At 41.2% G+C, this 27,834-nt stretch overlaps 1 protein-coding gene across 1 annotated transcript in view; it reads right to left on the bottom strand.

Moving 5' to 3' along the window:
* BVES (blood vessel epicardial substance) overlaps positions 22,057-27,834 on the bottom strand; it is a 49,692-nt gene continuing 43,914 nt past the window's right edge. Inside the window, exon 8 of the mRNA XM_018053121.1 lies at positions 22,057-22,430. Within this exon, the coding sequence (XP_017908610.1) occupies positions 22,306-22,430 (125 nt within the window). The 3' untranslated portion in view covers positions 22,057-22,305. The remainder of the gene's footprint in view (positions 22,431-27,834) is intronic.

Raw genomic sequence — 27,834 nt, 5'->3', positions numbered from 1 at the left:
ACTGTTGTGAGGTTTTTGAGGGACTGTGGCGACAGCAGCTCCCCTTGACTAAGTCAATCCTTCTAACCATCACTTCGAGCAGGGGCCTCCTTGTTTACTACTGAAGACCTTGGAGGAAAACTCCAGTCATTGGGTGTATGTTTTTGGTGGCTGTTTTCATTCCCCCTGGAGAGTTACCTAACTTGTTTCTAAAACAAACACGCAAAACAGCACAGTAAAATGCCAGGGTTGAGAATGAATATTGAGTGGATGCTCACAATTGCCCATGATGTATGACCTTGAATAATATGAAAAAGCATCATGTTTGGTGGCAGGCGACTAGAGTGACGAGCCTGGGGAGAAAGGTTCCCAAACCTCTCCTACCAGAGAGCGGAGTGTTTTTTATACAATACAGTTGATCTTACAGAGAATTCCTTCATGACTGCTACTGAAGGGACGAATACGGGAGATTCGGGATGAGCATTCAGTGATGGAGACAGAGACAGAAGTGTCAGTGGCTAGGGGCCAACCACAGTATTGATCCCTTCAGCTTCCAGTCGTGAAAAACACTCACTTTGCTGTCATCCTGGTTCTAGATCTTATGGATGAATTTTGGGAACATCTCCAAGAAGGTACCAATTAGTAGTAACGCTTAACATTGGCAGTAAGTAGAGTCTTGTATGAGCCTGTTGGTGTAAGCTCAGATAATCAGAAACAGAAAATAGCATGATTCAAATGAGACACGTTCTGCTGAACAGTTTCTGCTCCCTCCCAACTTGTCCTGCCGAGGGAGACTTGTTGTACGGTTTTGCCCCCGTTTCAGCAAGCAAGCCACGTGGAAGGAGAGCAAGCGAGCCTGGGGCTGGGCCACCAGCCCTTCCAACTCAGCTTGAGTTGACAGTGTTTGTGAGAGTCTCCATGGGATGTACTGAAATCTCAGTATGCTGTGATGCAAAGCTTACCTTTGACGATATTGAATGTGATAAATAGCTATAGAGAAGTACTTCCTTGCCTTATGTGAGGAGTGTAAGCTTATTTAAATTATGTAGACAAATCAAAGTGGCATTGCTTAATTTTTAGCAGGTATAATAAGCAGGTTAACAGTAAAAATGCAAAATGTAATAAGTCACTTTGAAAATTCAAACCAAAGTTCCTTGACCTTATTAGAAATAGGAAATTATGGACTTGAGAATTGGACATTCCCTGTTTACATATAAAAAGTTCAGAGCTGAGATCACGATTTAAAAAAAGAAACATTTTATAACTGTGGACCTTATGGGTGCAATTTGAAATCACTTTTCAGCATCTCACCAGACTGAACTAAGCACATACCAAACCTATCTTTGATGAAAAGTTGGGGTTTATTTTTTATATAAGAATATTATCACTATTACATAAACATACTCAGGACAAAGAACTTCACTCAGGGAACATACCGTATAATAATTGTTATTTCTTTACAGAATAGTCTACAGTCCTGCTTACTCAAAACAAACCAAATAACTTATACCTTTATGTAAGTATTATGTACTGATGTTAGTAATAACTACCTCTGAGTTTGACATAGATCAAAATGTCCAAATATCAATTATCAGCTCTCCTTTTTTAATTTCATGTGAAAATTACTCAAGGAGACTTCCTCCACTCCTTTCAGATGTGAATATCACTGACATAAGCACAGTGTCCATTTACATGGGTGAAATATTCTGTTTACAGCAAAAGGCTACCTCATAGTTGATGCATAGCACACCGTTATGCTGCTCCAGCCTTACAGTGGCTGATAATTCTCTGGTACAGAATCTTTTTATCTAGAATATAGATAGCAATTCATAACTGCATGTTTCTGACAAACACTTGTGAATAATGAAGCAGCTCATCTAGTTAACGAAGTCTCGGAGCATTTCCTTCAAGTGACCATGTATTTAAAGACATAGACTCTTCTATTGAAGCAAAACAGAGCACACAAGTCAATCTTCAGAATAGCTGCTTTGCCCAGAGGTCGGTAGTGGGAAGAAGTCAGGAAGTGAGGTTGCTTGTATGAGTGTAGTATGTGCTGGGCAAAAGTATCAAAGATGCCAGTCTCCTTCGTTTGTGTCTGTGCTGCGCTGAGGCCAAGTGATTGCAGCATTGTTGTCCAGGCACATAATTAACAGCACTGGCTGCCAAGGAGTGAACATACAGTGGACGTGCAATGCCCTTTCTAGCTACTGAGGGGTAGGATCTGTGTGAAGCATCAGTTTACTGGAGTTGCTAACGGGTTGGGCAGGAGGTCTGTGAAATAGTTTCCCCTTTGACCTCTCCCCACCCACGTCAACACAGATGTAATTCCTAGGAAAAGATGCACGACCGGTCTCCTAGCCCTGTGAGCTATTCATTGCTACGTGGCGGATTATAGTAGAAACATTTTTATACTTGCATTTTTCGTCTTTACTAGAAGACTTTGGATGTATTTTTACAGTTGAAAGATTTAGAAAGATTTTTACCTGCTTATAACTTGGAAATTTGGCGTGCAATGTATGGGGAAAGATCGAGAAGCATCATGTTATTAGCATTGGTCCATCTACAAATAAAGGTGTTTCTATTGCCGATATATTTTTTTGGCCCAGTTTTATTTTGCACCAATGTGGCCCCAAGTTACTGCTAGTTGTATGTAGTTTGTGAATAGGAGCCCATAAGTGTTAATAGACTTTGTAACTTTCACTGTAAGATGAGTTATACAGGACATGGAAAATCTCATTAAGTCTTAAAGATAATTTAAATTAATTTATCTGTTTTCTCTAAGAAATGTTTATCATAAGATATATATGTGTATTTCCCCTTTGGTTATAAAATTTGGGAAAGTGTGTACACGTGCAGCTGCACGGACTTTAATTTTCTAGATGTCTTAATGAGATTTATTTGTTTTATGGAAGAACGACTTGTTACAAGCATCAAATTCTGTCTTACATCGCTGTCAACAGCCTCTTTCAGATGTGGTGGTTGTGTGATCTGTATCATAGTTCAGTTAGAGTGAGAGGTTGACCTCTGAATCATTGTTAAATTGTCTGTTTGGAGCAAAGCTGCAAAGTTACGGTCAAGTACTGTACAGTGAGAAACTATTGCAACATTGAATATATCTGTGGCTTCACATGTGTGAGAGTTAACCAGCTTGAAAATGATGGTGTTGACTACCTCTTGAATTACTTAACAGCTACCAACCACTGGCACCCACCACCAGCTGGCTTTAATTAGTATGTATTGCTTTTTTGGTATTAACAACTTTAACCACAATAGAGACCAAAGTGAACACTGATTTCTATATGACTTTAATATGGTGTTTTATCTAGTGTTTTACAATTATCCTGTGTAGTCTTTAGATGACCTCATTGTCCATTTTGACTCATGTTGTTTACAAGTGAAAATAAAAAACACTTGAACTGTATGTTTTTAAAGGACAAAAAAGAAATAGATGGTCGGAATGGCGTTTCACTTGTGTACAGTCATCTCGATGGACTAAGAGTACTGTTTGCCCTTCTGCAGACCGTGGATTTTATATTATCATCTCATGCCTAGTGTCTTATTCTGTCAATTATGGATATTTTGAGGTTTAAAGAAATTACTTGATTAAAAATAAAACATATAACGTTGGCATTTATGATGAGTGTTGGAGAGTTTTCATGATTTGTGTGATGGCTAAATTTAATGAATAGGTAAAAAGGCTACTTAGTATTTACACCAAAATGAGTATCAATTAAATCGTTGTAACATATCCTCAAGTCGCAGTTATTTTAAATATAAAACTTAGCTGTGACAGTACAGATGGTGAATAAATTCCACCTGAATGAAGGAGAAAAGGTGGGTCCTGTCCTCATTAGGAATCATCCTGTGTCAACCAGCATGGACTGTGCAAGATTGGTAATCAAGACATACTTCCTGGGGTCAGGAAAAGTAGCCTGGAGCAAAAGTGTTCACACCCTTTTGGAGAAACCATTTTAGAATTTTCCTGCAATTTTTTCCCGAGGATGTTAAGTATTTGAAAAGAACAGTCAAGGACATGTGACACCAGTACCAAATATCTAAGCTGTGAATGTAGGTTTGATATACTCTGCAACCAACTTTATAAAACTGCTGAGTTCTATAAATTGACCAGCCTTACCATCACACAGATTTTCATTTCCAGTCTATATATGTGGATAATTCACTTTTTCCCCCCTGTGATCTACTGAACTCTTTTTACCTTTTAATTATGGTAAAAAGTGAAAAACATAACATCATTTATCATCTTAACCATTTTTAAGTGTACAGTTCAGCAGTGTGCAGTACATTTACCTCGTGCAACAGTGAGTGATGTGAAGGGCTCGATCATGAATGCTCATGAGAAGCTTATTAAGTAAACCTTTCAACATGTTTACTTTCATTGATTATTTAAAATAGTAGCTTTTTGTTAAAAAGTAGTGCTGTACTTTACTGCAGAAAATACGGAGAACTTTGAAAGAAAATTGTATATAATCCCATCACCTGCATTTTATTCTAAACTTAAATTTTATTAATTTCCAATATGGACAACCTTTTAAACACATATAATCTTATCACCTATAAATAACCATTAGCATTCTTGTCTTTTTTTCAATAAATTACATACAGGTATTTTAATATAAAATTAGATTATATATGGTTTGCAACTTTAATATATTTGTCATATCAGTAAAAATTGTTCAAAATCAACATTTTTGATAAGTGCAGGTGTGGTTTGAGGAGGTGAGATTCAGTGGGCAGGAAGATGGGCTTTGTTTGGGAGGCTGAGAAAAGAGAATCTGGGACAGAAGAAATAGCATAAACAAAAGTCGGAATCCAATCGAAGCAGTGCATGTTTAATCAACCAGTAAAGAGATGAATTTGGTGGAATGAAGTACTTTTTTAAAGTATTTATTTGGGTGAACTGAGTGTTAGTTGTGGGATGTGGGATCTAGTTCCCTGACGAGAGATCAAACCCTGGATCCCTGCATTGGGAGGGCAGAGTCTTAGCCACTGAAACACTGGGGAAGTCCCAAACAAAGCATTTTAAAAAGCAACATTTTGAATGTAGGGGAGGGCTACTGATGCAACCGGGAATGTGAGGGGTGTCCAAGTTTGCAGAGGGAAAACCATGAGAGGTGAGCACGTTTGCCCCAGGCTTTTCTCCTGTGGTCACTTCCTAGGTCTTGGAGGTGACACAGGGTGGCTAGACCACACCAGAGGTGGCAGGCTCACTGAGCTGAGGAGCAAAGGCAGGGCTACCAGAGCAACAGAAAAAAGAAGGATAAATCCTGGAGAGGAGGGCTCATGAAAAGGGGAGCCCCCAAAATCTTCATACAGATTGCTTCCAAGTCATCGACCATCTGCAGATCCAGCAGAAAATAGCAATTGAGGGCAGAGTCACAGCTAGGATGAGGCCAGAGAAGTGTCCGGGGTGTAAAACTTGAGGAGTGCTCACTTTCAGGCAGGTTCCTTGGCCAAGGCAGCATCCTCACCCTGTCCGAGTGCAGCCGCTGGCTGGGAGGCTGAGGGAATTACTGGATGTATCCTCAGCCATCTTTGCTGGAGAGAGAATCTGAAGTCTCAGAGAGTGAGATGGGCCTTGATAAACACCTGAGCTTTTTGTCTGGATCCCAGGAGGGCGCACCCTAGAAATAAGGGTCATGCGCCGAAGAAGAATTGATGCCTTTGAACTGTGGTGCTGCAGAAGACTCCTGAGAGTCTCCTAGACTGTAAGGAGATCAAACCAGTCAATCCGAAAGGAAATCAGTCCAGAATATTCATCGGAAGGACTGATGCTAAAATCAAAGATCCAATACTTTGGCCACCTGATGTGAAAAGCTGACTCATTGGAAAAAACTCTGATGGTTGGAAAGATTGAAGGCAGGAGGAGAAGGGGATGATAAGAAGATGAGATGGTTGGATGGCATCACCAACTCAGTGGACATCAGTTCAGTTCAGTTCAGTCTCAGTCGTTTCCGACTCTTTGCGACCTCATGAATCGCAGGCCTCCCTGTCCATCACCAACTCTCGGAGTTCACTCAGACTCACGTCCATGGAGTCCGTGATGCCATCCAGCCATCTCATCCTCAGTCGTCCCCTTCTCCTCCTGCCCCCAATCCCTCCCAGCATCAGAGTCTTTTCCATGAGTCACCTCTTCGCATGAGGTGTCCAAAGTACTGGAGCTTCAGCTTTAGCATCATTCCTTCCAAAGAAATCCCAGGGTTGATCTCCTTCAGAATGGACTGGTTGGATCTCCTTGCAATCCAAAGGACTCTCAAGAGTCTTCTCCAACACCACAGTTCAAAAGCATCAGTTCTTCAGCACTCAGCCTTCTTCACAGTCCAACTCTCACATCCATACATGACCACAGGAAAAACCATAGCCTTGACTAGACGGACCTCAGTCGGCAAAGTAATGTCTCTGCTTTTGGTCATAACTTTTCTTCCAAGGAGTAAGCGTCTTTTAATTTCATGGCTGCAGTCACCGTCTGCAGTGATTTTGGAGCCCCCCAAAAATAAAGTCTGACACTGTTTCCACTGTTGCCCCATCTATTTCCCATGAAGTGATGGAACTGGATGCCATGATCTTCGTTTTCTGAATGTTGAACTTTAAGCCAACTTTTTCACTCTTCACTTTCACTTTCATCAAGAGGCTTTTTAGTTCCTCTTCACTTTCTGCCATAAGGGTGGTGTCATCTGCATATCTGAGGTGATTTATATTTCTCCTGGCAGTCTTGATTCCAGCTTGTGTTTCTTCCAGTCCAGCGTTTCTCATGATGTACTCTGCACAGAAGCTAAATAAGCAGAGTGACAATATACAGCCTTGACATACTCCTTTTCCTATTTGGAACCAGTCAGTTGTTCCATGTCCAGCTCTAACTGTTGCTTCCTGACCTGCATACAGATTTCTCAAGAGGCAGGTGAGGTGGTCTGGTATTCCCATCTCTTTCAGAATTTTCCACAGTTTATTGTGATCCACACAGTCAAAGGCTTTGGCATAGTCAATAAACCAGAAATAGATGTTTTTCTGGAACTCTTGCTTTTTCCATGATCCAGCGGATGTTGGCAATTTGATCTCTGGTTCCTCTGCCTTTTCTAAAACCAGCTTGAACATCTGGAAGCTCACGGTTCACGTATCGCTGAAGCCTGGCTTGGAGAATTTTGAGCATTACTTTACTAGCATGTGAGATGAGTGAAATTGTGAGGTAGTTTAGCATTCCTTGGCATTGCCTTTCTTTAGGATTGGAATAAAAACTGACCTTTTCCAGTCCTGTGACCACTGCTGAGTTTTCCAAATTTGCTAGCATATTGAGTGCAGCACTTTCACAGCATCATCTTTTAGGATTTGAAATAGCTCAGCTGGAATTCTATCACCTCCACTAGCTTTGTTCGTAGTGATGCTTTCTAAGGCCCACTTGACTTCACATTCCAGGATGTCTGGCTCTAGATGAGTGATCACACCATCGTGATTATCTTGGTCGTAAAGATCTTTTTTGTACAGTTCTGTGTAGTCTTGTTGCTGCTGCTGCTGCTGCTGCTGCGTCGCCCCAGTCGTGTCCGACTCTGTGCGACCCCATAGACGGCAGCCCAACAGGCTCCCCCGTCCCTGGGATTCTCCAGGCAAGAATACTGGAGTGGGTTGCCATTTCCTTCTCCAATGCATGAAAGTGAAAAGTGAAAGTGAAGTTACTCAGTCGTGTCCGACTCTTGGCGACCCCATGGACTGTAGCCTACCAGGCTCCTCCGTCCATGGGACTTTCCAGGCAAGAGTACTGGAGTGGGGTGCCATTGCCTTCTCCGGTGTATTCTTGTTACCTCTTCTTAATATCTTCTGCTTCTGTTAGGTCCATACCATTTCTGTTCTTTATGGAGCCCATCTTTGCATGAAATGTTCCCTTGGTATCTCTAATTTTCTTGAAGAGATCTCTAGTCTTTCCCTTTCTGTTGTTTCCCTCTATTTCTTTGCATTGATCGCTGAAGAAGACTTTCTTATCTCTTCTTGCTATTCTCTGGAACTCTGCATTCAGATGCTTAGATCTTTCCTTTTCTCCTTTGCTTTTCGCCTCTCTTCTTTTCACAGCTGTTTGTAAGGCCTCCCCAGACAGCCAGTTTGCTTTTTTGCATTTCTTTTCCATGGGGATGGTCCTGATCCCTGTCTCCTGTGCAATGTCACGAACCTCATTCCATAGTTCATCAGGCACTCTATCTATCAGATCTAGGCCCTTAAATCTATTTCTCACTTCCACTGTATAATCATAAGGGATTTGATTTAGGTCATACTGGAATGGTGTAGCGGTTTTCCCTACTTTCTTCAATTTAAGTCTGAATTTGGCAATAAGGAGGTCATGATCTGAGCCACGGTCCTGGTCTTGTTTTTGTTGACTGTATAGAGCTTCTCCATCTTTGGCTGCATAGAATATAATCAATCTGATTTTGGTGTTGACCATCTGGTGATGTCCATGTGTAGAGTCTTCTCTTGTGTTGTTGGAAGAGGGTGTTTGCTATGACCAGTGCATTTTCTTGGCAAAACTCTATTAGTCTTTGCCCTGCCTCATTCTGCATTCCAAGGCCAAATTTGCCTGTTACTCCAGGTGTTTCTTGACTTCCTCCTTTTGCATTCCAGTCCCCTATAATGAAAAGGATATCTTTTTTGGGTGTTAATTCTAAAAGGTCTTGTAGGTCTTCATAAAACCATTCAACTTCAGCTTCTTCAGCGTTACTGGTTGGGGCATAGACTTGGATAACTGTGAAATTGAATGGTTTACCCTGGAAATGAACAGAGATCATTCTTTCGTTTCTGAGACTGCATCCAAGTACTGCATTTTGGACTCTTTTGTTGACCATGATGGCTACTCCATTTCTTCTGAGAGATTCCTGCCCTCAGTAGTAGATATAATGGTCATCTGAATTAAATTCACCCATTCCAGTCCATTTTAGTTCACTGATTCCTAGAATGTCAACGTTCACTCTCGCCATTTCCTGTTTTACCACTTCCAATTTGCCTTGATTTATGGACCTGACATTCCAGGTTCCTATGCAATATTGCTTTTTACAGTATCGGACCTTGCTTTTATCACCATTCACATCCACAGCTGGATATTGTTTTTGCTTTGGCTCTATCCCTTCATTCTTTCTGGAGTTATTTCTCCACTGATCTCCAGTAGCATATTGGGCACCTACTGACCTGGGGAGTTCCTCTTTCAGTATCCTATCATTTTGCCTTTTCCTACTGTTCATGGGGTTCTCAAGGCAAGAATACTAAAGTGGTTTCCCATTCTCTTCTCCAGTGGACCACATTCTGTCAGACCTCTCCACCATGACCTGCCCGTCTTGGGTTGCCCCATGGGGCGTGGCTTAGTTTCATTGAGTTAGACAAGGCTGTGGTCCTAGTGTGATTAGATTGACTAGTTTTTCCGTGAGTATAGTTTCAGTGTGTCTGCCCTCTGATGCCCTCTTGCAACACCTACCATCTTACTTGGGTTTCTCTTACCTTGGCTTGGGGTATCTCTTCATCTTATGTTATTCTGTGTAATCCTCTCTCTGTCTCTCTCTCACACACACACATACACACTTTGTGAAGTATCTTAGGTACCCTGAAAAATGATAAATGTCTCTGAGGCTGCATATCAGGCATGTTTCTTAGCATAGTATTTCCACTTTAAAAGCTTCCTGACTTTAGGACATGTGTGTGTACTTTGTTTCTAAAATTAATGAAGTTTCTTGAAGATGTGAATTATTTTTTTCAAGGTCGAAGGCCTCAATTGCTAGTTAATTTCTGAGCTCCATAGCATCCAGAGCTGCCTGCTCCAGTTGTAAAAATTTCTTTCAACCTTGGGTGTTTTGCTTACACCCCAGTGACATGGTTCATTCTGTTCTTTTGTCTGGAAAACTGGACTCACACCTAAGTATTATAGCAGCAGCAATATTGCAAAATCAAGGTATAGTGAAAGACAGTTTCAAATTTAAGACACAAACCATATTTGATTTGAGTTAGTTCAGATATGTGTGTTATTGACATGTGATACTTTCTATTTTCCACATTTTCCTCTAGGAATGTGGCCTCAAGTATTTATGGCAGATATTTCAAGTCCTATTTATAATCACTTCTTTCATTTAGCTCATCATTTTACGTATTCAAGCCACGACTGTTATCTTCACATGAGCTCTTCACATTCTTTCATTTCTTCATGAAATTAATTCTGAACAAAGAACTTTCATTAGCTAGTCCAGATATTAGTTTGCCGGTCCTGTGTTAAACTTGCTTCTGCCACTCATTCAGGGCAATCCATTTAAAACAGTAATAATAAAATCTCATTCCAACCACAATAAACTTTCTCATGGTAAAAAATTGGAAAAAATACAGAGGAGGGGCCGAAGTGTGAGCAGCCGTGGCAGAACCGTTCTGGAGATGTGGCGGAGCTCATTCTGTTTCCTTAGGTGTGTATTTTCCTTCTGCTTGTTAATACTGCACAGCAATGACGGAAATGTATCAGGTTGCCAAGGAAAGTTTAACATAGAACAAAACGGTTGGAAGAGACACGAGAATGTCATTTGGGCCAATATTCTGTCTTTGCCTAGGTCACATGGATCATCCCAGATTTTATTCCCAAGCCTGTCAGAAAAGATTCAACAAGTCCTGTAAAAACCCTAGGACAATGTCTAAATGTTCAAACTCTGGACCAAGGTCAGATTTTTAAAGAGATTCCATTTGGAGGTGCCATATTAACAACCTACAGTGCTTTTTAATTAAAAATTATTTCTTAATGGAACACTGTCTCAGTTAGAATTTTCTTTAGGACTTCTGTGAAAGAGAACCTAAACAACACAATTAAAAGGTGTGTTCTAATACAGTCCATTGTACAATGGGCCTTTGGAGATGTAAAAATTCTCTCTGATTAAGATGAAATTCCGATTTGGGGGCTTCCTGGTGGTTCAGTGCTAAAGAGTCTCCCTGCCAGTGCAGGGGACACCGGCTCAATCCCTGGGCTGGGAAGCTCCCACATGCCGCAGAGCAGCTAAGCCTGTGAGCCACAACCACTGAGCCTGTGCTCTAGAGCCCTCGAGCCCCAGCTACTGAGCCCATATGCTACAACCATTGACGCCTCCGCCCCCTGCCCTAGAGCCCATGGTCTGTAACGAAGCCACCGCAATGAGAAGCCCGTGCATCTCAAACAGTAGCTCCCGCTCCCTGCAACTAGAGAAAAGTCAGCGCAACAACAAAGATCCAGCACAGCCAAAATAAATAAAACTAGTCAAAGAAAAAAAGATGGAAGTCTGATTTTTAAGAAACTGTAGAACAGTAGTATAGTAATTCTTCAATTAAAGACCAAGCATAATCCTTGGGTCAAGAAGATCCACTGGAGCAAAAAAGGGCAACCCACTCCAGTATACTTGCCTGAGAAATCCCACCGACAGGAGAAGCCTGGAGTGCTACAGTCCACGGGGTCGTAAAGTCGGAAGAGGACTTAGCGACTAAAACAACCTTGATACAGTTCAGTTATGCATGACACCACCAGAGGGCACTCTTCACTCACTTTGCATCACCTCAGCTACTAGATATTTGAATTTCTGATCATGATTGATAAATGTATCTAGGAAAATTTCTGCCTAGAAAAATATGTACTTATAAGTACTGGCTTTATAGGCTCTTATGAGCAAGAGAGAGACTGTCATTGTGGAGTTCATGATGCTTAAGGGATACTGATAATGCTAACTTGTTACAAAGTATTTTATCTAAGTTTTCTTATAATAAGAAACTTCAAAAGGGTAAACAACCCTAGAGAATTAAATACTCATGTTGCATTATTACCCCAGAAATTCTCATCTACCTTTCAAGCTATAAGAAATAAAAGACTTTTAAATTTTTTGTTTGGTATTTTATTACCTAAATCTTTGGCAGTGTTTTTTTCACTTTAGACATCTTACTGTCTATGCTCCCAATATCTGAGAAGAAACCATATTTTGTTAAAGTGCTCACATTATCATACCCAGGTCTTCTGGATTTGGGGTTTGAATGTTAAGAGTCTGAGAGCAAGGACAAATTAGACACAGGTTCCAACAGAATTCCCAGGCATAGTTTAGTGAAGAGATATTTCTTTCACTTTAAGCTCCCATTTGTGTGTCGCTGGTTAATTTAAGAATAGCTTTCACTTTTATAGTGTTTCATAGTTTACATGGGCTTTGAAATCTGGTTCTCACAAAGCCCTTCTAAGGTAAAGATGGCAGATATAACTATTTCTGTATTGCAAAGAAGTGTACAATTGTGCTTAGGGAGATGACATTAACTGCTCAGGTCGCACAGACAGACTTGGAGCTAGAAGAGACACTTCAGGATTCTGCTTCTAATTAACTTTCTTCCTCCCAAACACCAAAACCAGGTAGAAAGCTTCTTTCTAACTCTGATACATAGGAAGCCACAGGGAGCCAAAGAGAGTAAGGGAGTTGGAAGGATGAAAATCACACACCAACAGTGGTCAAAAGGCACAAACTTCCAGCTACAAATGAGTCCTGGGGATGTGACGTACAACACGGTGATTCTAGTAAAACAGTGTTTTACCCATTTGAAAGTTGCTAAGGGAGTCGATCTTAAAAGTTCTCATCACAAGAAAAATAGTCTGTAACTGTGTGTGGTGATGGATGTTAATCAGACATATTTTGATGATCATCTCACAATATATACAAATATCAGACCATTAGCTTGTACACTTGAAATTAATATACTGTCCTAGATTGATTATGTCTTAATAAAGAGACTGAATGTCCCAAAAGTAAATATTGTTATCGTAGGAAAATAGACCCACCTATGCCTCTGGTGTTCACTCCTCAAACCTCACACTAACACTTCAGTGTTTTTTTTGTTTCCTAAAGCAGGAAGTAAGATCAGGAAAACCTTTGCCTGTGAAGTACAGACCAGCCTGCAGCTACAGCCAAATTACCTGGGATGTCTGGATTAGTGAAGCTTTCTGACCTTCCTCCAGACCAAAACTTTTCAAATTTATTTTCCCCTTTGAGTTACTTGGGCTTCCCTGGTGGCTCAGAGGTTAAAGCGTCTGCCTGCAATGCTGGAGACCAGGGTTTGATCCCTGGGTCAGGAAGATCCCCTGGAGAAGGAAGTGGCAACCTACTCCAGTATTCTTGCCTGGAGAATCCCATGGAGGGAGGAGCCTGGTAGGCTACAGTCCACAGTGTCGCAAAAAACCGGACACGACTGAGCCACTTCACTTTCTTTCACTTTGAGTTACTTGGGGAACTTTTAAGAATCCTGATGCTCAGATAAATTACTTCAGAATCTCTGACTCCAATGTACAGCCAAGGTTAAGACTCACTCTTCTAGGTGTATTGAGTTACTGGAGCCAAATTTTAACTGATTCCCTAATTGACTCATTAAAAGTTTGGGAACTATTGATCTAGAGGAAAAAAAAAAAGTTGCTTTTTTAACTGAAAGCCATCGGACTATGGACAAGGATAATTGGGTTCTAGTTTTTCTTGGGTTCGGTTTTCTCAGCCACACCCTTCTCATCTGCTAATAAGGGGGCTGGACTAGTTAAGGAGACTTCAAAGAATGGTCCCCTTAATAGCAGCATCATCAGTACCTGGGAACTCAGAACTGCCGCATTTGGTCTCTACCCCAGCTATATCGAATCAAATTCTGGGATGGGATCCGGTGAGTTGTTACCCACTCCCCTTTGTTAAACTTTATTGTATAGACTAAAATGTTGGTTTCCTAGACTCACTAGTACTAAATTGCCCACTGGGTTTAGTGGCTTCTTGCATCAGCTCCTGCAATTTGCCAATCTGTTCACCACAAACAGCATTAAGTTTTTCTTCTGGTAGGGAGATTCCAAACAACTGTTATAGTTGTATCTCATCTGCTTTCATTAGCTTGTTCTTACAGCACTCCTGCAAGAATCCCTTGGCCTCCTTATAACCAATGGTCCTATGTTTCCTAAATTTGTCCTTCACGTGTGTGTGCTAAGTTGTTTCAGTCATGTCTGACTCTTTGTGACCCCATGGACCATAGACCACCAGACTCCTCTGTCCGTGGTATTTTCCAGGCAAGAATACTAGAATGGGTTGCCATTCCCTCCTCCAAGGGAACTTCCAGACCCAGGGATCCAACCAGAGTCTCTTGAGGCTCCTGCATTGCAGGCAGATTTTTTTAAACCACTGAGCCACTGGGAAAGCCCCATTGTGTGTGTGTGTGTTTAGTCACTTGGTCGTGGACACTTTGTGACCCCATGGACTGTAGCCGGCCAGGCTTCTCCGCCTCTGGCATTCTCCGGACAAGTATACTGGAATGGGTTGCCATTTCCTTCTCCAGGCGTCCTTCACATACTGGTCATCAAGGGCTTTGAGGTCTTGGGGCAGAACCCGGGGCAGCATCAAAAGGTTCCAATAAGAGGCCGGAACTTGCAAGAGTTTTAGGGCAGGCAGAATGCCACACCTGCGCCCGAGCTGGTTTTTAATAGGGGCCTCCAGGTGATCCTGGTGAAATTTACCTACCTGCTCTAAAATTCTACAGTTCTGTTCCCTCCAAAGGAAAACCACAGTCTACACCATTCTGGAAAGGTCTGGAAGGGATTTGTCAGCAAGCTGACTGTTTTGAAGACAACTTTCGAGAAAACTTAAAACGATACACCAGAAACACAGACTGCAATGATGCGAATCATTATCGTGATAATACTATTCAACTTCACACAGACGATACAGCATTTGTGAAGGGCAGTCCAAGAATGGGGGAACTCTGGATAGAAAGACAGCAGGTGAGACTTTGCCTAACCCCTCAAGTCATCCTTAAGCGAAAATAAAACAGAGTCATGAGTCGCTTGGACCACAAGGCACACTTGGAGCAAGAAGACATCATGGTAGCCCTTAAGAAGCCCACACACTGGGAATTAAACTACCAGAACTGGCATCTCTCTCATCTGGTTGCCCCGCCTTTTACAGATAAAACTGGGGCTCCCCTGGGAGACGTGAGCTGCCCAGGGTCCTAGCATTCTTGAATGATCAAATTGCATTAGGAATACCCGTCTCCTTAGTGTTTGAGACCTCCCCTTCCACCCTTACTCTCTGGGGTATAGAGGAACTTCTCTCCATCCACGGGTATCCAGTGCACCTGCTCTTGGCTCTCATGTGGTCCCCGTGGGGAGCTGAACAAAAGGTATTTGTTCAAAACAACCACAGCTGAAGACGGTTATCTCTTCACCTCCTGGAGAGCCTCATTTAACCTAATGCTGGTATTTTCTACTCACAGCAACCTCCCACAAGAGGCACCTACAGCCTCCTTCCCCCGCCTCCAGCTTTCTGGGGGCACGTGTGCAAGTCAAGATGGCCTTCTCTCTCTGCCTCAGCCAAAGATGTCCAGAGAGACCGCAGCCTGGAATCTGCGCCCTAGGCCTACAGACGTTTCTGCTGTGAACAGGAGGGGCCTTGGTGCCTGTCCCCTACCCTACCCGTCCTTCAGGTCCTGCTGGGACCAACTCTCTGACTCTATACAAGAACTGTGGTTACCGAGACTCCAGAATCATTAAGGATTCAACGTGGCAACCAAAGGGAAAAGGGGATGAGAACGAACTTGTACTTTGTGCCAACTATGCCTTTGGAAAGGTTCTAGAATACAGGAGAAGGAAATGGCAACCCACTCCAGTGTTCTTGCCTGGAGAATCCCAGGGACGGGGGAGCCCGGTGGGCTGTTGTCTCTGGGGTTGCACAGTCGGACACGACGGAAGCGGCTTAGCAACAGCAGGATACAGGTAAGGACACAGCAGCTTTAAAAGGCGTAAGGACTTGGTGAAGATCACATGGTCAGAGCCCGTGTTCAGAACTACATCTGCCTGACTTCAAAGTCATGTCCAAGGGCAAAGACTGCCTCCTTTTTCCAGTCAGTGCTTTGAGCTAAGAGAGGTGGACAGCAGAGATTAGAAACCAGTTTGGGACATCATGTATTTAGGACCTTATATTTTCACATGAGCTGATAGATTATGTTACAAGTCAATATAAATCTTGGCTTTTCATTTTTCTAAAAAAAAAGCCTCTCCCTAAAAAATACATATTTTTCTGTACAAAAAATATGAAGTATTATAGTCTTTAATTCCAACATGGAAACTCCTTTGATAACCTAAGGCGAGAAGCTGAGAACAGGTGGTAGTGGCGGCTGCAGGCTTCTTGTCGAAGAAGACCGGAAAAAGCAGCATGGCGAGCAGGGCCACAGGCTGAGATATCTGGGGTGGAACACGGCCCTCTTCCTGGCTGCTTTGTTCTGGCAAAATCAGCTTATTTGGACTTCAGTTCTGTTGTGTTAACCACCTTACGGGATTTTTGTGAAAATACTGAATTGTTTTAAATGTCTTTAACAGTCTCTGGTAAATAATATGTACTTGGTAGACAGCTACTACTACTACGTTATATCGTAATCATAGCAAAATGTATCCGTACTAATAAAGAGAAGAGTTAACGAGGTTAGATGAGAACAACAGAAATACTGGGAAGCACACTGAAAAACGTTAGGGAGGCCTCCAAGATAACAGAAACCCTTTAAAGAGAAACGAATTCAGAGCAGCTGACGGTTTTCTGTTTCCTGTGCAGCATGGCCCCCGTGGGAGGCCAGCGCCTGAAACTTGGCCCCTGTCCGAACTTTTTCAAGGGGACTCCAGGATTCACCTCTGTCCGTCTCTACACAAATGACCTAATTATATGTAACCACCAAGGAACGGGAGCAGCTCTGAAGTTTTCAGCATTCGCAGAGAAATATCAAGAGGTAAATGGCGCTAATCATTTTTCCCTGAAGGCTCCCTTCCTCTACCAGTCGGGTTTTGGTTGTGAGCCTTCATTTACTCAGCTGTAAGGTAGTTTAGCTTCATTCAAGCCACATTTGCCTCTGCTGGTCTGTCATGCAATAAGTCAGAGGGTGAAATCCTGAGCCACGGTGCTGCTTTCCCAGGAGCAGGCCTGGGGTCAGTCCTGCGATATGGAGTCTTGCCTGTACTGAGCAGCTGGACCAGGCAAACGGGGCAGAAAAGCAGAAAGCATAGCTGTAAGCTGGGAAGATAGTAATCATCTTGTGAAAGGATGACAAAGGAGGCTGGGAGAACCTGAAAGTGGGGATATATTTGCCCTTAGTAAATAGCAAGGAAAAAATTTTTTCACAGTAGGGCCTTGTTTTTTTTGTTGTTGGTTTTTTTTTTTTTTTTTACCTATTTTATGTATAGTGATTTGTATCTGCAAATCCCAAACTCCTAATTTATACCGTCCCCATCCCTTTTCCCATTTGGTAACTGTCAGTTTGTTTTCTATGTCTGTGAGTCTGTTTCTGACTTGTAAATAATTTCATCTGTATATTTTAGACTCTACACATACGCAATATCATATATTTGTCTTTTTCATTCTGACTTATTTCAGTTAGTATGATAATCTCTAGGTCCATCCACATTAAGGAAATATTGGTGTAGTGTATTCATTCATATTTATTCATCACACACACACCCTTTAACAGAAAATTTTTTACCTATTGGGAATTTGTCAAGCTTGTGTTGCCATCTTCAGCTCAGAAATCTGTATCCTTAGCCCCAACCCCACCTCTGAGTTCAGATTTGACACCTCTGCTGTCCCAGAGGCCCCTCAAACACAACATGAAGAAAGCAATCTCTCTACTCAACCTGCTGCTCACCAGGGAGTAACCAGCAGCAACTCCAGCTGGAGCTCTGTGACACTCTCCCCTCTCACCACCATCTCTGCTCCCACAAATCTGGAACCAAGTCTTGTCGATTTTAGCTCATGTTGGGTTGTACCCACACCTATCCACAGAAAACCCCTTGTGGGCATAATGGGAAACTCTTAAGTCTCACAGCACAGGCTGGGTAAGGGGGAGTTGCCCCAAAGATGGGTCAGCTTAAAAGTCAGGTCTTAGAACCAGACATTAGGCCTGAATGACATGGCTTATCGGGCAAGAGAATTAACTCTTTAGCTAGTGACGTAAGATGCCCGGTCCAGCTGGGTCTCATCTTGGCGCTGATCAGGGCAAGTTAATTAGGTGTCAAGTACCTACTACAAACGGCCAAGAGATGGGCTTTCCAGTTCCTTTTTAACATCGAGCACAGGTGATGGAAGCAAATATGATTTTCTTTATGAAAAGAAAGACTGCCCATCAGAGTAGACCCAGGGGACGTGTTCTGTCCCCTTCATGTGATTCCTTGTATTGCTGAACCTTACGAAAACTAGAAATGAAGTTTCAAACACAGTGGATTACAAATTTGAAATATATGTATCCTCACATTGAAACTCTGGAGGCTTCTCAGTCGCTGCATCCAGGCAGGATTGTCCACTGCCTCATGGCCCACCCTTTTCATGACCAAAGGCAGCAAGGTAGCAGGCCTTCAGAACTAGGTGGAGCCAACCCAGGAGCACGCCTTGTGCATGTCTGCTCAGATTGCCTAAACCAGAGCAATTCCCATAGCCTCTGAAGGCTCTTTCTTGAACCTTTAGGCATTAGAGAAAACCAGCTACATATAAGACAAATGAAATTTTAAAAACCAATACAGTATTATAAAATAAAGCAAAATTTTTAAAAAGTGTACATATTCCAAGTAAGTTTATTTGATCAAATGACAAAATATGAAGATATTTTAAACTATAAAGCTCTATTCAGACAAAATGTAAATTTATTATAAAGTAAAATGATATCCATGTAAATGGCACCTAAAAGCAGAAAGAATGCAATTCCTATAAATACTATGTCTGTATAAAGCATTCACAAAATTCTCAGGTACTTTAAAACTAGGTTGTGGGTATATTAGTAAAACCTGTAAATAGTGCTTAAAGTGGGTTTCTTAAACTTCCCCTACAATATGTCATGGGGGTCCTGTAATGATCAGAGTGTCAGTGAGATGTGTCATGAGTGTGGAACAACCTTGAGTTCCCCGCACAGTCCTATCCCTTCACATGGAGAACTGGAATTGAGTGGGTGGGAATTTCTAATCACTCTAGTTGGGCATAATTAGAAAAAGGTTGTGAAACCAGGTTAGGAAAGAGGGAAGGGAGGGGAAATATGGCAGAGTCAACGGTTTCTGCAGAGCAGCTTTACACATGACCAGGAAAATGGATTTTAAAAACAATAACAGTGAATCCTTGGAGCTGCACCCCAGGGTCTGGACCAACCAGCATGCCCAAGGGCTCGACTGGGTGCCACACACGCTAGCATTAAATCCACACCAGAGGGCAAGGTCGTCACCTGGGTGCACCACGGGCAGAGCTAAGTGTGTAGTTACATAAATTTCTCTACCAAATATTTTTTCTAGCATCTAAGTGACTCTGCCTTTGAGGCCATGATAGGACCTGGGAAGCAAGAATCAGCAGCTCCAAGTTACAAAATCAGAAAAACTTCAGGCGTGTGGAAGGAGAACCAGATGCAAAGAAGGTGGTGTCTCCCAGTGGGCACAACACACTGCTGGGAGCAAAGCACAAAGGCACAAAATGATTAAAGTGAAGTGAACCACAGGGAGAAACAGAAAAGATCCCAGGAAGCCAAGGAGGTAACTGAAAAATAATTATATAGCACCCATTATTGTTAATTTAAATCTATAAACATCATAGGGTTTGTGCTATTATTTTATAAATACAACACTTATGAGAGCTTGCAGAATATTATAAATGCCACACATTCTGGTATAAATGTTGACTCCAGCTTCATACAAGGAACTTGAAGTTACATTTCAACATAGTGGATTTGGGGTGATAAATAGAGTAATTTTTGTAGGCCATTTTCTGGACCTTGGTCACACAGCTAAGTGAAGGCCAAGAAACACAGGAAGCATTTTATTGGTCGCTTTGGCAACAAATGTGTTTTTTATCTACATGTTATACAAAGATACACTTGTGTCCATGAATCTGTAAAAATCATCCATAAGAGATCTTTTATGTTTTCTTATCTGCTTCGTTGCTATCAAGTCTAATGGGAGGACTACTCAATGGCTTTGGCTCCTTCACTGTCATCCTTAGAGGGATGTATTTACAGATAGTTCTGTGTTTCCTATTCAAGATAAGTGGCTCTTTGAAGATTCCTAATCTTGGGATTATAATCTTCATTATTGATGGCACTGACACACACAAACACATTAAAAAAGTAAATGACTTCATATCAGCTAATTTTAGCAGTGTGCTTTTAAACAGTGTGCTTTTCCAACACTACAGAAAATAACCTCTAAACACATCCAGGTTGATCATTAGAGATGCTCCCCTCTGCTGTCTAAGGTTGATTAAGTGAGACGCGCCTGAAAATGGGTCAGGGTAAGAAAATCTCAAGGTTCTGTGGACTCACAGAACATTACAAACATGGCTTTTGTAGAATCTAAAATTGCTTTATACTTAGACAAGGATGTAATATCTAATTACTCTGTTGAACGATTTTATAAATTAGTCCTATGCATGTATAAACTCAATGGCCTACATAGCGTCACTTCAATAGTTAAAGTGGTATTAACACCATTACTTCATACCCTTGATTTAGGCACTGAAAGAGAGAGTTCAGTCTGCTGTTCCTGAAGTCTTAAAGTCAAGGTAAAGTCATTCACTCACCTTTGTTTCATTTCCCCAAAATAAAATCTTAATTTAGCAAACAGAAGAGACCACTACAGCAGAAAGTGAAATCAGCCTTTCTATGGTGAGGTTAACAAGCTATTCATTTGATGAATGTGTTAGGAGCGGGATACCCACTCTGTGGAATTTTTCTCAGTGAGTGATCAACATGTAAATTTGACTCAATTGAAATTACTAAAATAACTGGCTTTAAAAAATGAGTTTAGGAAAATGGAGTGACCTTGGAGTACTTAAGTTTTATATCTTCTCTCATGGAAATCACCTCTTGGCAAAAGATGCTTTTGGCTCAGCTCACCTGAAAATAATTTCTTATGGAACTTTTCTTGTTATTTAGCATAATGGGACTAACTCAGAGTCGGAGTACACAAAATAAAGGTAGTGGGGCATGATGGAGTACAGCCGTTCAGGGGAAGTGAAGTGAAGTCGCTCAGCCGTGTCCGACTGTTTGCGACCCCATAGACTGTAGCCTATCAGGCTCCTCCATCCATGGGATTTTCCAGGCAAGAGTGCTAGAGTGGATTGCCATTTCCTTCTCCAGGGGATCTTCCCGACCCAGGAATCGAACCCGGGTCTCTCGCATTGCAGGCAGACGCTTTACTGTCTGAGCCACCAGGGAAGCCCAAGGGCTTCCCCCAAATGGGTGGCCTGTGAAGGGCCACAGTCACACTGACCCACTTGATGATTTATGCAAATTTCCCAAGTACCACCGTGTCTAGAATCACAACTGGTGGAAAAGAGAGATCTAGAATCAAGATCCTCACAGCACTCTCTAGGTTGGGTGATCACGGCAGAGCTTGTGGTGGACCGTCTGCCTCACAGCTGTGTCTCTGTTTGCAGCCCTGGCATCTGGTGTCTGACACACACACAGTAAGGAGCCATCTGTGCCCCTGGAGGAACCATCTGAACGTCAGAGGAGTAGCCAGAGAGTGCAGTGGCTGTGTCAGCCTCGTCATTCTGTGGTGCTTCTTTGGCCACTTGACTCTGCAGTAATGTGCTTCAGAGCATGGGGCAAGATGGCTCCACATCACAGCTGAGCTGGTTTAGCCAAAGGGTGACCCTGAGCTCAGAACTGCTTCCACTGTTACCTTTCCAGGTCTAGGGTTCATCCCAACTTTCAAACAGTGTACTATCAGGGTAATGTGAGTAAAGTCTGATGAGCTTTGTCCGTTATCAACCTATCCATACAGGGTCCACAAATGCGAGATGTTCTAGTAGAATGATGTATCTGGTCTGAGAGAAAAATATACATGAGTTGCACCACATCTTTCTTTAAAATTTTCCAGCCAGAAAATCCATTGAGCAAAGCCTGAGATTCCCTGTTTTTTTTTTTTTCTAAACATTCCCTCCACCTCAATCAAATGGACAACCCCATTGCCACAGCAGAGAATAAACTCTCTGATGAAAGCGAACAACAACTTGGAAAGTGAAGGCATTTGAAATGACAAACCACTAAGATTTTTTAAAAATTTAAATGATAATATATCTATAAAACACTGTGAAAATGTCTCTTTCAAAAATAGCACACATTTTAGTCAGAAGGCTCAGTGAAACTGAAAGCTGACCAGTAAAAGTGAAGGTAACCTTCCCATTTTTTAATTTCCCTCACTTTCCTGCCCTCAGACTCTACCAAGCTGGGTGAATGAAAGCAGAAAAAAATCTAAAAGCCATGAAAAAGTGCTGGTATTTTTCAGGATCTCTCCAAGACAGTTTCCCTCTTGGTAACTTGAATCCTCTCTCGGGATCAAGGCCACTGACGAACTTTAAATGTATTTGAAGGCGCAGGTTCAAAGACCTCGTCATCATCTTCCACCCCTTCTTCTATCGGTTTCATCCTAGCCGAGGCTCGCTGGTGTGGGGATGGTACATCTGTCAAAGACACAGAAAGGAAAACCACTTAATGTACAGCCTGCCCTAATGCTGGCGTGATGTATCAGTGAAAAACTCCAACTGGAAAATAAAACTCTCTGGGAGACTATAGCTGGCACCAGGAATGCAGTTTCCCTAATTCTGCATCTTCTTTTTTTTAATTTTTAAAATTTTATTTTTAATTGGAGAATAATTGCTCTACAATGTTGTGTTGGTTTCTGCCATACCTCAACATTAAATTGAATTATTATTTTATATTGGAGTGTAGTTGACTTACAATGCTATATTTCAGGTATACAGTAAAGTGATTCAGTTATACATACATTTACCCTATTTCAAATTCTTTTCCCATATAGGTTATTACAGAATACTGAGTAAAGTTCCCTGTGCTATACAGTAGTCCTTGTTGATTATTTTATATGTAGTAGCATGTATATGTAGAGTTTTCTTTGATGGCTCAGCAAGTAAAAATCTGCCTGAAATGCAGGAGAGGTGGATTTGATCCCTGATTTGGGAAGACCCCCTCAAATAGGAAATGGCAGCCCATTCCAGTATTCTTACCTGAAACATCCCACAAACAGAGGAGGCTGGTGGGCTATAATCCAAAGGGTTGCCAAGAGCCGGACACGACTGAAGCAACTGAGCTCGAGTGTGTATATGTTAATCCCAAACTGCTAATTTATCCCTTCTCCCACCACCTTTCCCCTTTGGCAATCATAAGTTTATTTTCAAAGTCCATGAGTTTGTTTCTGCTTTGTAAGTAAGTTCATTTGTATCCTTTTTTTAGATTTCACACGTGATATCATATGATATTTGGTTTACTTCGTATGATAATCTCTAGGTCCCTCCATGTCGCTGCGTGTGTGTGTACTAAGTCACGTCAGTCTTGTCTAACTCTCTGCAACCCTATGGGCTATAGCCCACCAGGCTTCTCTGTCCATGGGGATTCTCCAGGCAAGAATACTGGGATGGGTTGCCATGCCCTCTTCCAGGGGATCTTCTAGACCCAGGGATTAAACCCACGTCTCTTCTGTTTCCTCATTGGCAGGTGGGTTCTTTGCCACCAGTGCCGCCTGGGAAGCCCAGGAAATGGCCCTCATTCTTGCTTTTGCAAGGCTGATCAATATTCCAGTGTATGCACGTGCCACATCTTTAGCCATTCCGCTGTTGATGGACATTTCATTGCTTCCTCATCTCGGCTGTTGTGAATAGTGATGCAGTGAATGCTAGGGTGCATGCATCTTTTTGAATTATGGTATTCTTTGGATATATGCCCAAAGGAGAAATTGCAGGATCATATGGTAGCTCTGTTTTCAGTTTAAGGAAACTAAATACTGATTTCCATAGTGACTGCACCAATTTACATCCCCACTAACAGTGTATTAGGGCTCCCTGTTCTCCACACCCTTTCTGGCATTTATTATTTGTAGACTTTTTGATCATGGCCATTCTGACTGGTGTAAGATGATATTTCATAGTTCTGATTTCATTTGTCTAATAATTAGTGATATTGAGCATCTTTTCACGTGGCTGTTGGCCATCTGTATGTCTTCTTTGGAGAAGTGTCTGAGGAAATCTTATTTTTAAAGTTATTCATTTAATATTGAGCTGCACGAGCTGTTTATATGTTTTAGAGATTAATCCCTTGTTGGTTGCACCATTTGCAAATACTTTTTCCCATTCTCTAGGTTGTCTTTTCATTTTGTTTATAGCTTCCTTTGCTGTGCAAAAGCTTTTAAGTTTAATTAGGTCTCAGTTGTTTATTTTGTTTTCTGGAGCAGATGGATTCAAAAATATATTGCTGTGATTTGTGTCAAAGAGTGTCCTGCCTATGTTTTCCTCTGGGAGTTTTATAGTATTCATTCTTAAATTTAGGTCTTTAATCCATTTTGAGTTTATTTTATGTATGATGTTAGAGAATGTTCTAATTTCATTCTTTTACATGTAGCTGTCTAGTTTTCCCAGCACCACTTATTGAAGAAGTGGTCTCTTTTCCATTGTGTAGTCTTGCTTCCTTTGTCATAGATTAATGGGTTTATTTCTGGGTTTCTTACCCTCTTCTATTGATGTATATTTCTGGTTTGTGTGTGTGTGTGTGCCAGTACAACACTGTTTTAATTACTGTAGCTTTATAATATAGTGTGAAGTCAGAGAGACTGATTCCTTCAGCTCCATTTTTCTTAAGTTTGCTTTGCCTTCTTGGGTTCTTTTGTGTTTCCATAAAATTCTTTTTTTTAGTTCTGTGAAAAATGCCATTGGTATTTTGATAGGAATTGCATTGAATCTGTTGATTGCCTTGGGTAATACAGTCATTTTAACAATATTGATTCTTTTAATCCAAGAACACAGTATATCTCTCTGTTTATGTCATCTTCAGTTTCTTTCATTAGTGTCTTAATAGTTTTCAGAGTACAGGTCTTTCATCTTCTTAGGTAAGTTTATTCCTAGGTATTTCATTCTTTTTGCTGTGATGGTAAATGAGATTGTTTTCTTAATTTCTCATTCTGATCTTTCTTTCTTAGTGTATAGAAATGCAACAGATTTCTGTGTGTATTAATTTTGTATCCTACAACTTTACCGAATTCATTGATGAGCTCTAGTATTGTTTTCTGGTAGCATCTTTAGGATTTTCTATGTATAGTATCATGTTATCAGCAGACAGTCACAGCTTTACTTCTTTTCCAATTTGAGTCCCTTTTACCTCTTCTCTAATTGCTGTGCATGCCAAATCCTTTTGGGCAAGACCAAATATTAGGGACCTTTTGGCATGGACCGAATGTCTTTGGACATTTTAGACAGCACTACATGGTCCTGTAAACATCAAGGACCTTAGCATGGACCAGATGTCTTATAGACCAATGTTCTGCAAGGCAGCAAAGTCAATAAGCCATTGTTAGTCCATGAGAACAGATGTAGAGAGGATGTCACTTCAGGTGCTTGGATGGTATGAACTTCTCAGACATATGCAGTTCCCAGTGGTTTGCACCAAAGTCTGCTTAGGACTCAGAACGCACGTTCCTACATTAATATCATAGGTGGTAATTTTAGTCCCTTGAAGGTGGATTTAACTCCTACTTTCCCTAAGGAATGGTTCTACTCTGAAACTATAGAACCTCCACCATCTGGAACATCACCCAAAAGAATATTTCTTGCCGCCAACTGTCCAGTAACTCCCTGGACTTACAGGGGAGAGGGAGAGAGAGAAGGAGGGGGCAAGGAGGAGAATCCAGGCACGCAGGAGAGAAGAGCTGGATAGAGCAAATATAATCCAGAAAAGCAGCAGAGGCCCTTACATCAAAGAAACCAAATAAACAATCCATTCATTCTGTCTATCCTTCATTCATTCATGCATTCACCAAGTGCTAATTGAGCTTCTACTATAATGGACACCATGCTTGATGGAAGAAAAAGCACTGTCTAAAAGTAAGAGTAGAAGTTATTATAAAGTGCATAGGCTTCTCAAGGTGCCTACTATTATAGCACACACAAACTCCCTCCTGTATAGTTCCCACATTCTGTGTCAGGCTCCACTTTATGAGGGTCTCCCTCGGCCCCACCCAGGCTTGAGCCATATTCTTGCTCTACCCTCCAGCAGGGTGAGGTCAGCTAGCAATCAATATTATCAGCAAATGCTGAACTCAGACTAAGTGTAAGGTCGATGAAGGAGGAACAATGGGAGAAATCTGACTCTTCACATACTTGCTCTACAGCAAAGAAGAGTAGTGGGATCTTATGAAGACATGAAAAGGCAACAGGAAATTTATCAGGATCAGCTCTTAATCCCTAGCCAGAGGCAGCTGTGTACCCTACGCACAGGGGTAAGGGTGCAGAGCACAGTGGCCAAGACCAGAGGCTCAGGAAACACTTCCAAGGTTCAGATCCCTGCTGTCCTGCTTCCTGGCTGTGTGACCTGTCCTCCATTACTAAACCTCTCTAGGCCTGTTTCCACCTTTGTGGAAAGGAGACATTCACAGGACCTGCCTCATGGGGTTGTTCAGGGGATTAAACAAAATAATCATGGAATGTGCTTGGCACATATAAAATGTTGCTGTCATTTTTTTTTCAAGATATATATATATATTTCAACTTACTTGGATAAAAAGTATACATTGCTTATTTTAGATCAAATTTTGAGATCAGGATAAAGATACTTGGGAAAGTAACTTTTGGGGACTCTGTGTTCCTTCCATTGACAGCTTCAGAATCAGTCCCCATTGTTAGCATCAAAGAAAGGATTCGTTTACATATAAATTATTTTCACTTAAGTCTCTTTGGCATATATAACATTTATCACTGTTTTCCAGTTAGAGATTCATATAACACCATTACATAAACATTTAATTTTTTTTGTTAATTTTATTGAAGTATAGTTGATGTACAATACTATAAGTTACAAGTGTACAATATAGTGATTTACAATTTTAAAGGTTATATTCCACTTATAGTTATTATAAAATATTAGCTATATTCCTGTGGTATACAATATGTCTTCGTAACTTATTTATACATAGTAGTTTATACCTCTTTATTCCCTACCTCTGTATTGTTCCGCCCCCTTCCCTCTCCCCACTGGTAACCACTAGTTTGTTTTCTGTAAGCCTGTTTCTTTTTTGTTATATTTACTAGTTCACTGTATTTTATTAGATCCCCACAGAAGTGATATCATACAGTATTTGTCTTTCTCTGTGTGACTTATTTCACTTTAGCATAATACCTTCCAAGTCTACTCATGTTGTTGCAAATAGCAACATTTCATTCTCTTTTATGGCTGAGTGTTTTTCAGGGAGATAAGGGGAAGCAAAAAGTATATACAAAAAGTTATATACAGTAACTGCCATTTATTATTAACTATATAGTCATTGCCACCTTGGAAGAGGCCATGATCCACAGCTACATCTTTCAACATAAAAGATCATAATTGTACAGTGCAGAGCTGGACTTTGGCAGAGCTAGTGTGTTTGTCATATATAAATGGAAATTGTTCACTTTTAAACATTTGCAGTTAGTTAAAATACTGAGTTTACAGGGAGACAACTACTGATGTAACTGGTAGAAAATTAGCTTCTATTAAAACAGTCTAGGAACACAATTCTGCCTCGAGCACAGCATGGGAGAATCTCTCAGACATATTCTTTTTATCCTTTTTCACACAGGTTATAGCAGACATACCAACCATAACCTGGAATTTGCATGTGAATTATTCAAATGGCAATGTAACCTATCTGTGTGACCTTGGGCAGGTTACTTCACTTCTCCGTGCCCCAATTTCTCTATCTGTAAAATAGAAGTCATAATAATGGCATGTATTTCATATGGTTGTTAAGAGGATTACATGACTCAAACTTGTTAAATTCTTATATCTGTGCCTAGGATATCATAATCCCTTTGTAAATATAAGTCAGTA

This window comes from Capra hircus, chromosome 9 (genome assembly GCF_001704415.2).
Source record: "Capra hircus breed San Clemente chromosome 9, ASM170441v1, whole genome shotgun sequence".
In the NCBI taxonomy this organism is placed as follows: Eukaryota; Metazoa; Chordata; class Mammalia; order Artiodactyla; family Bovidae; genus Capra; species Capra hircus.
This window is presented reverse-complemented; position numbering and strand designations above follow the sequence as displayed.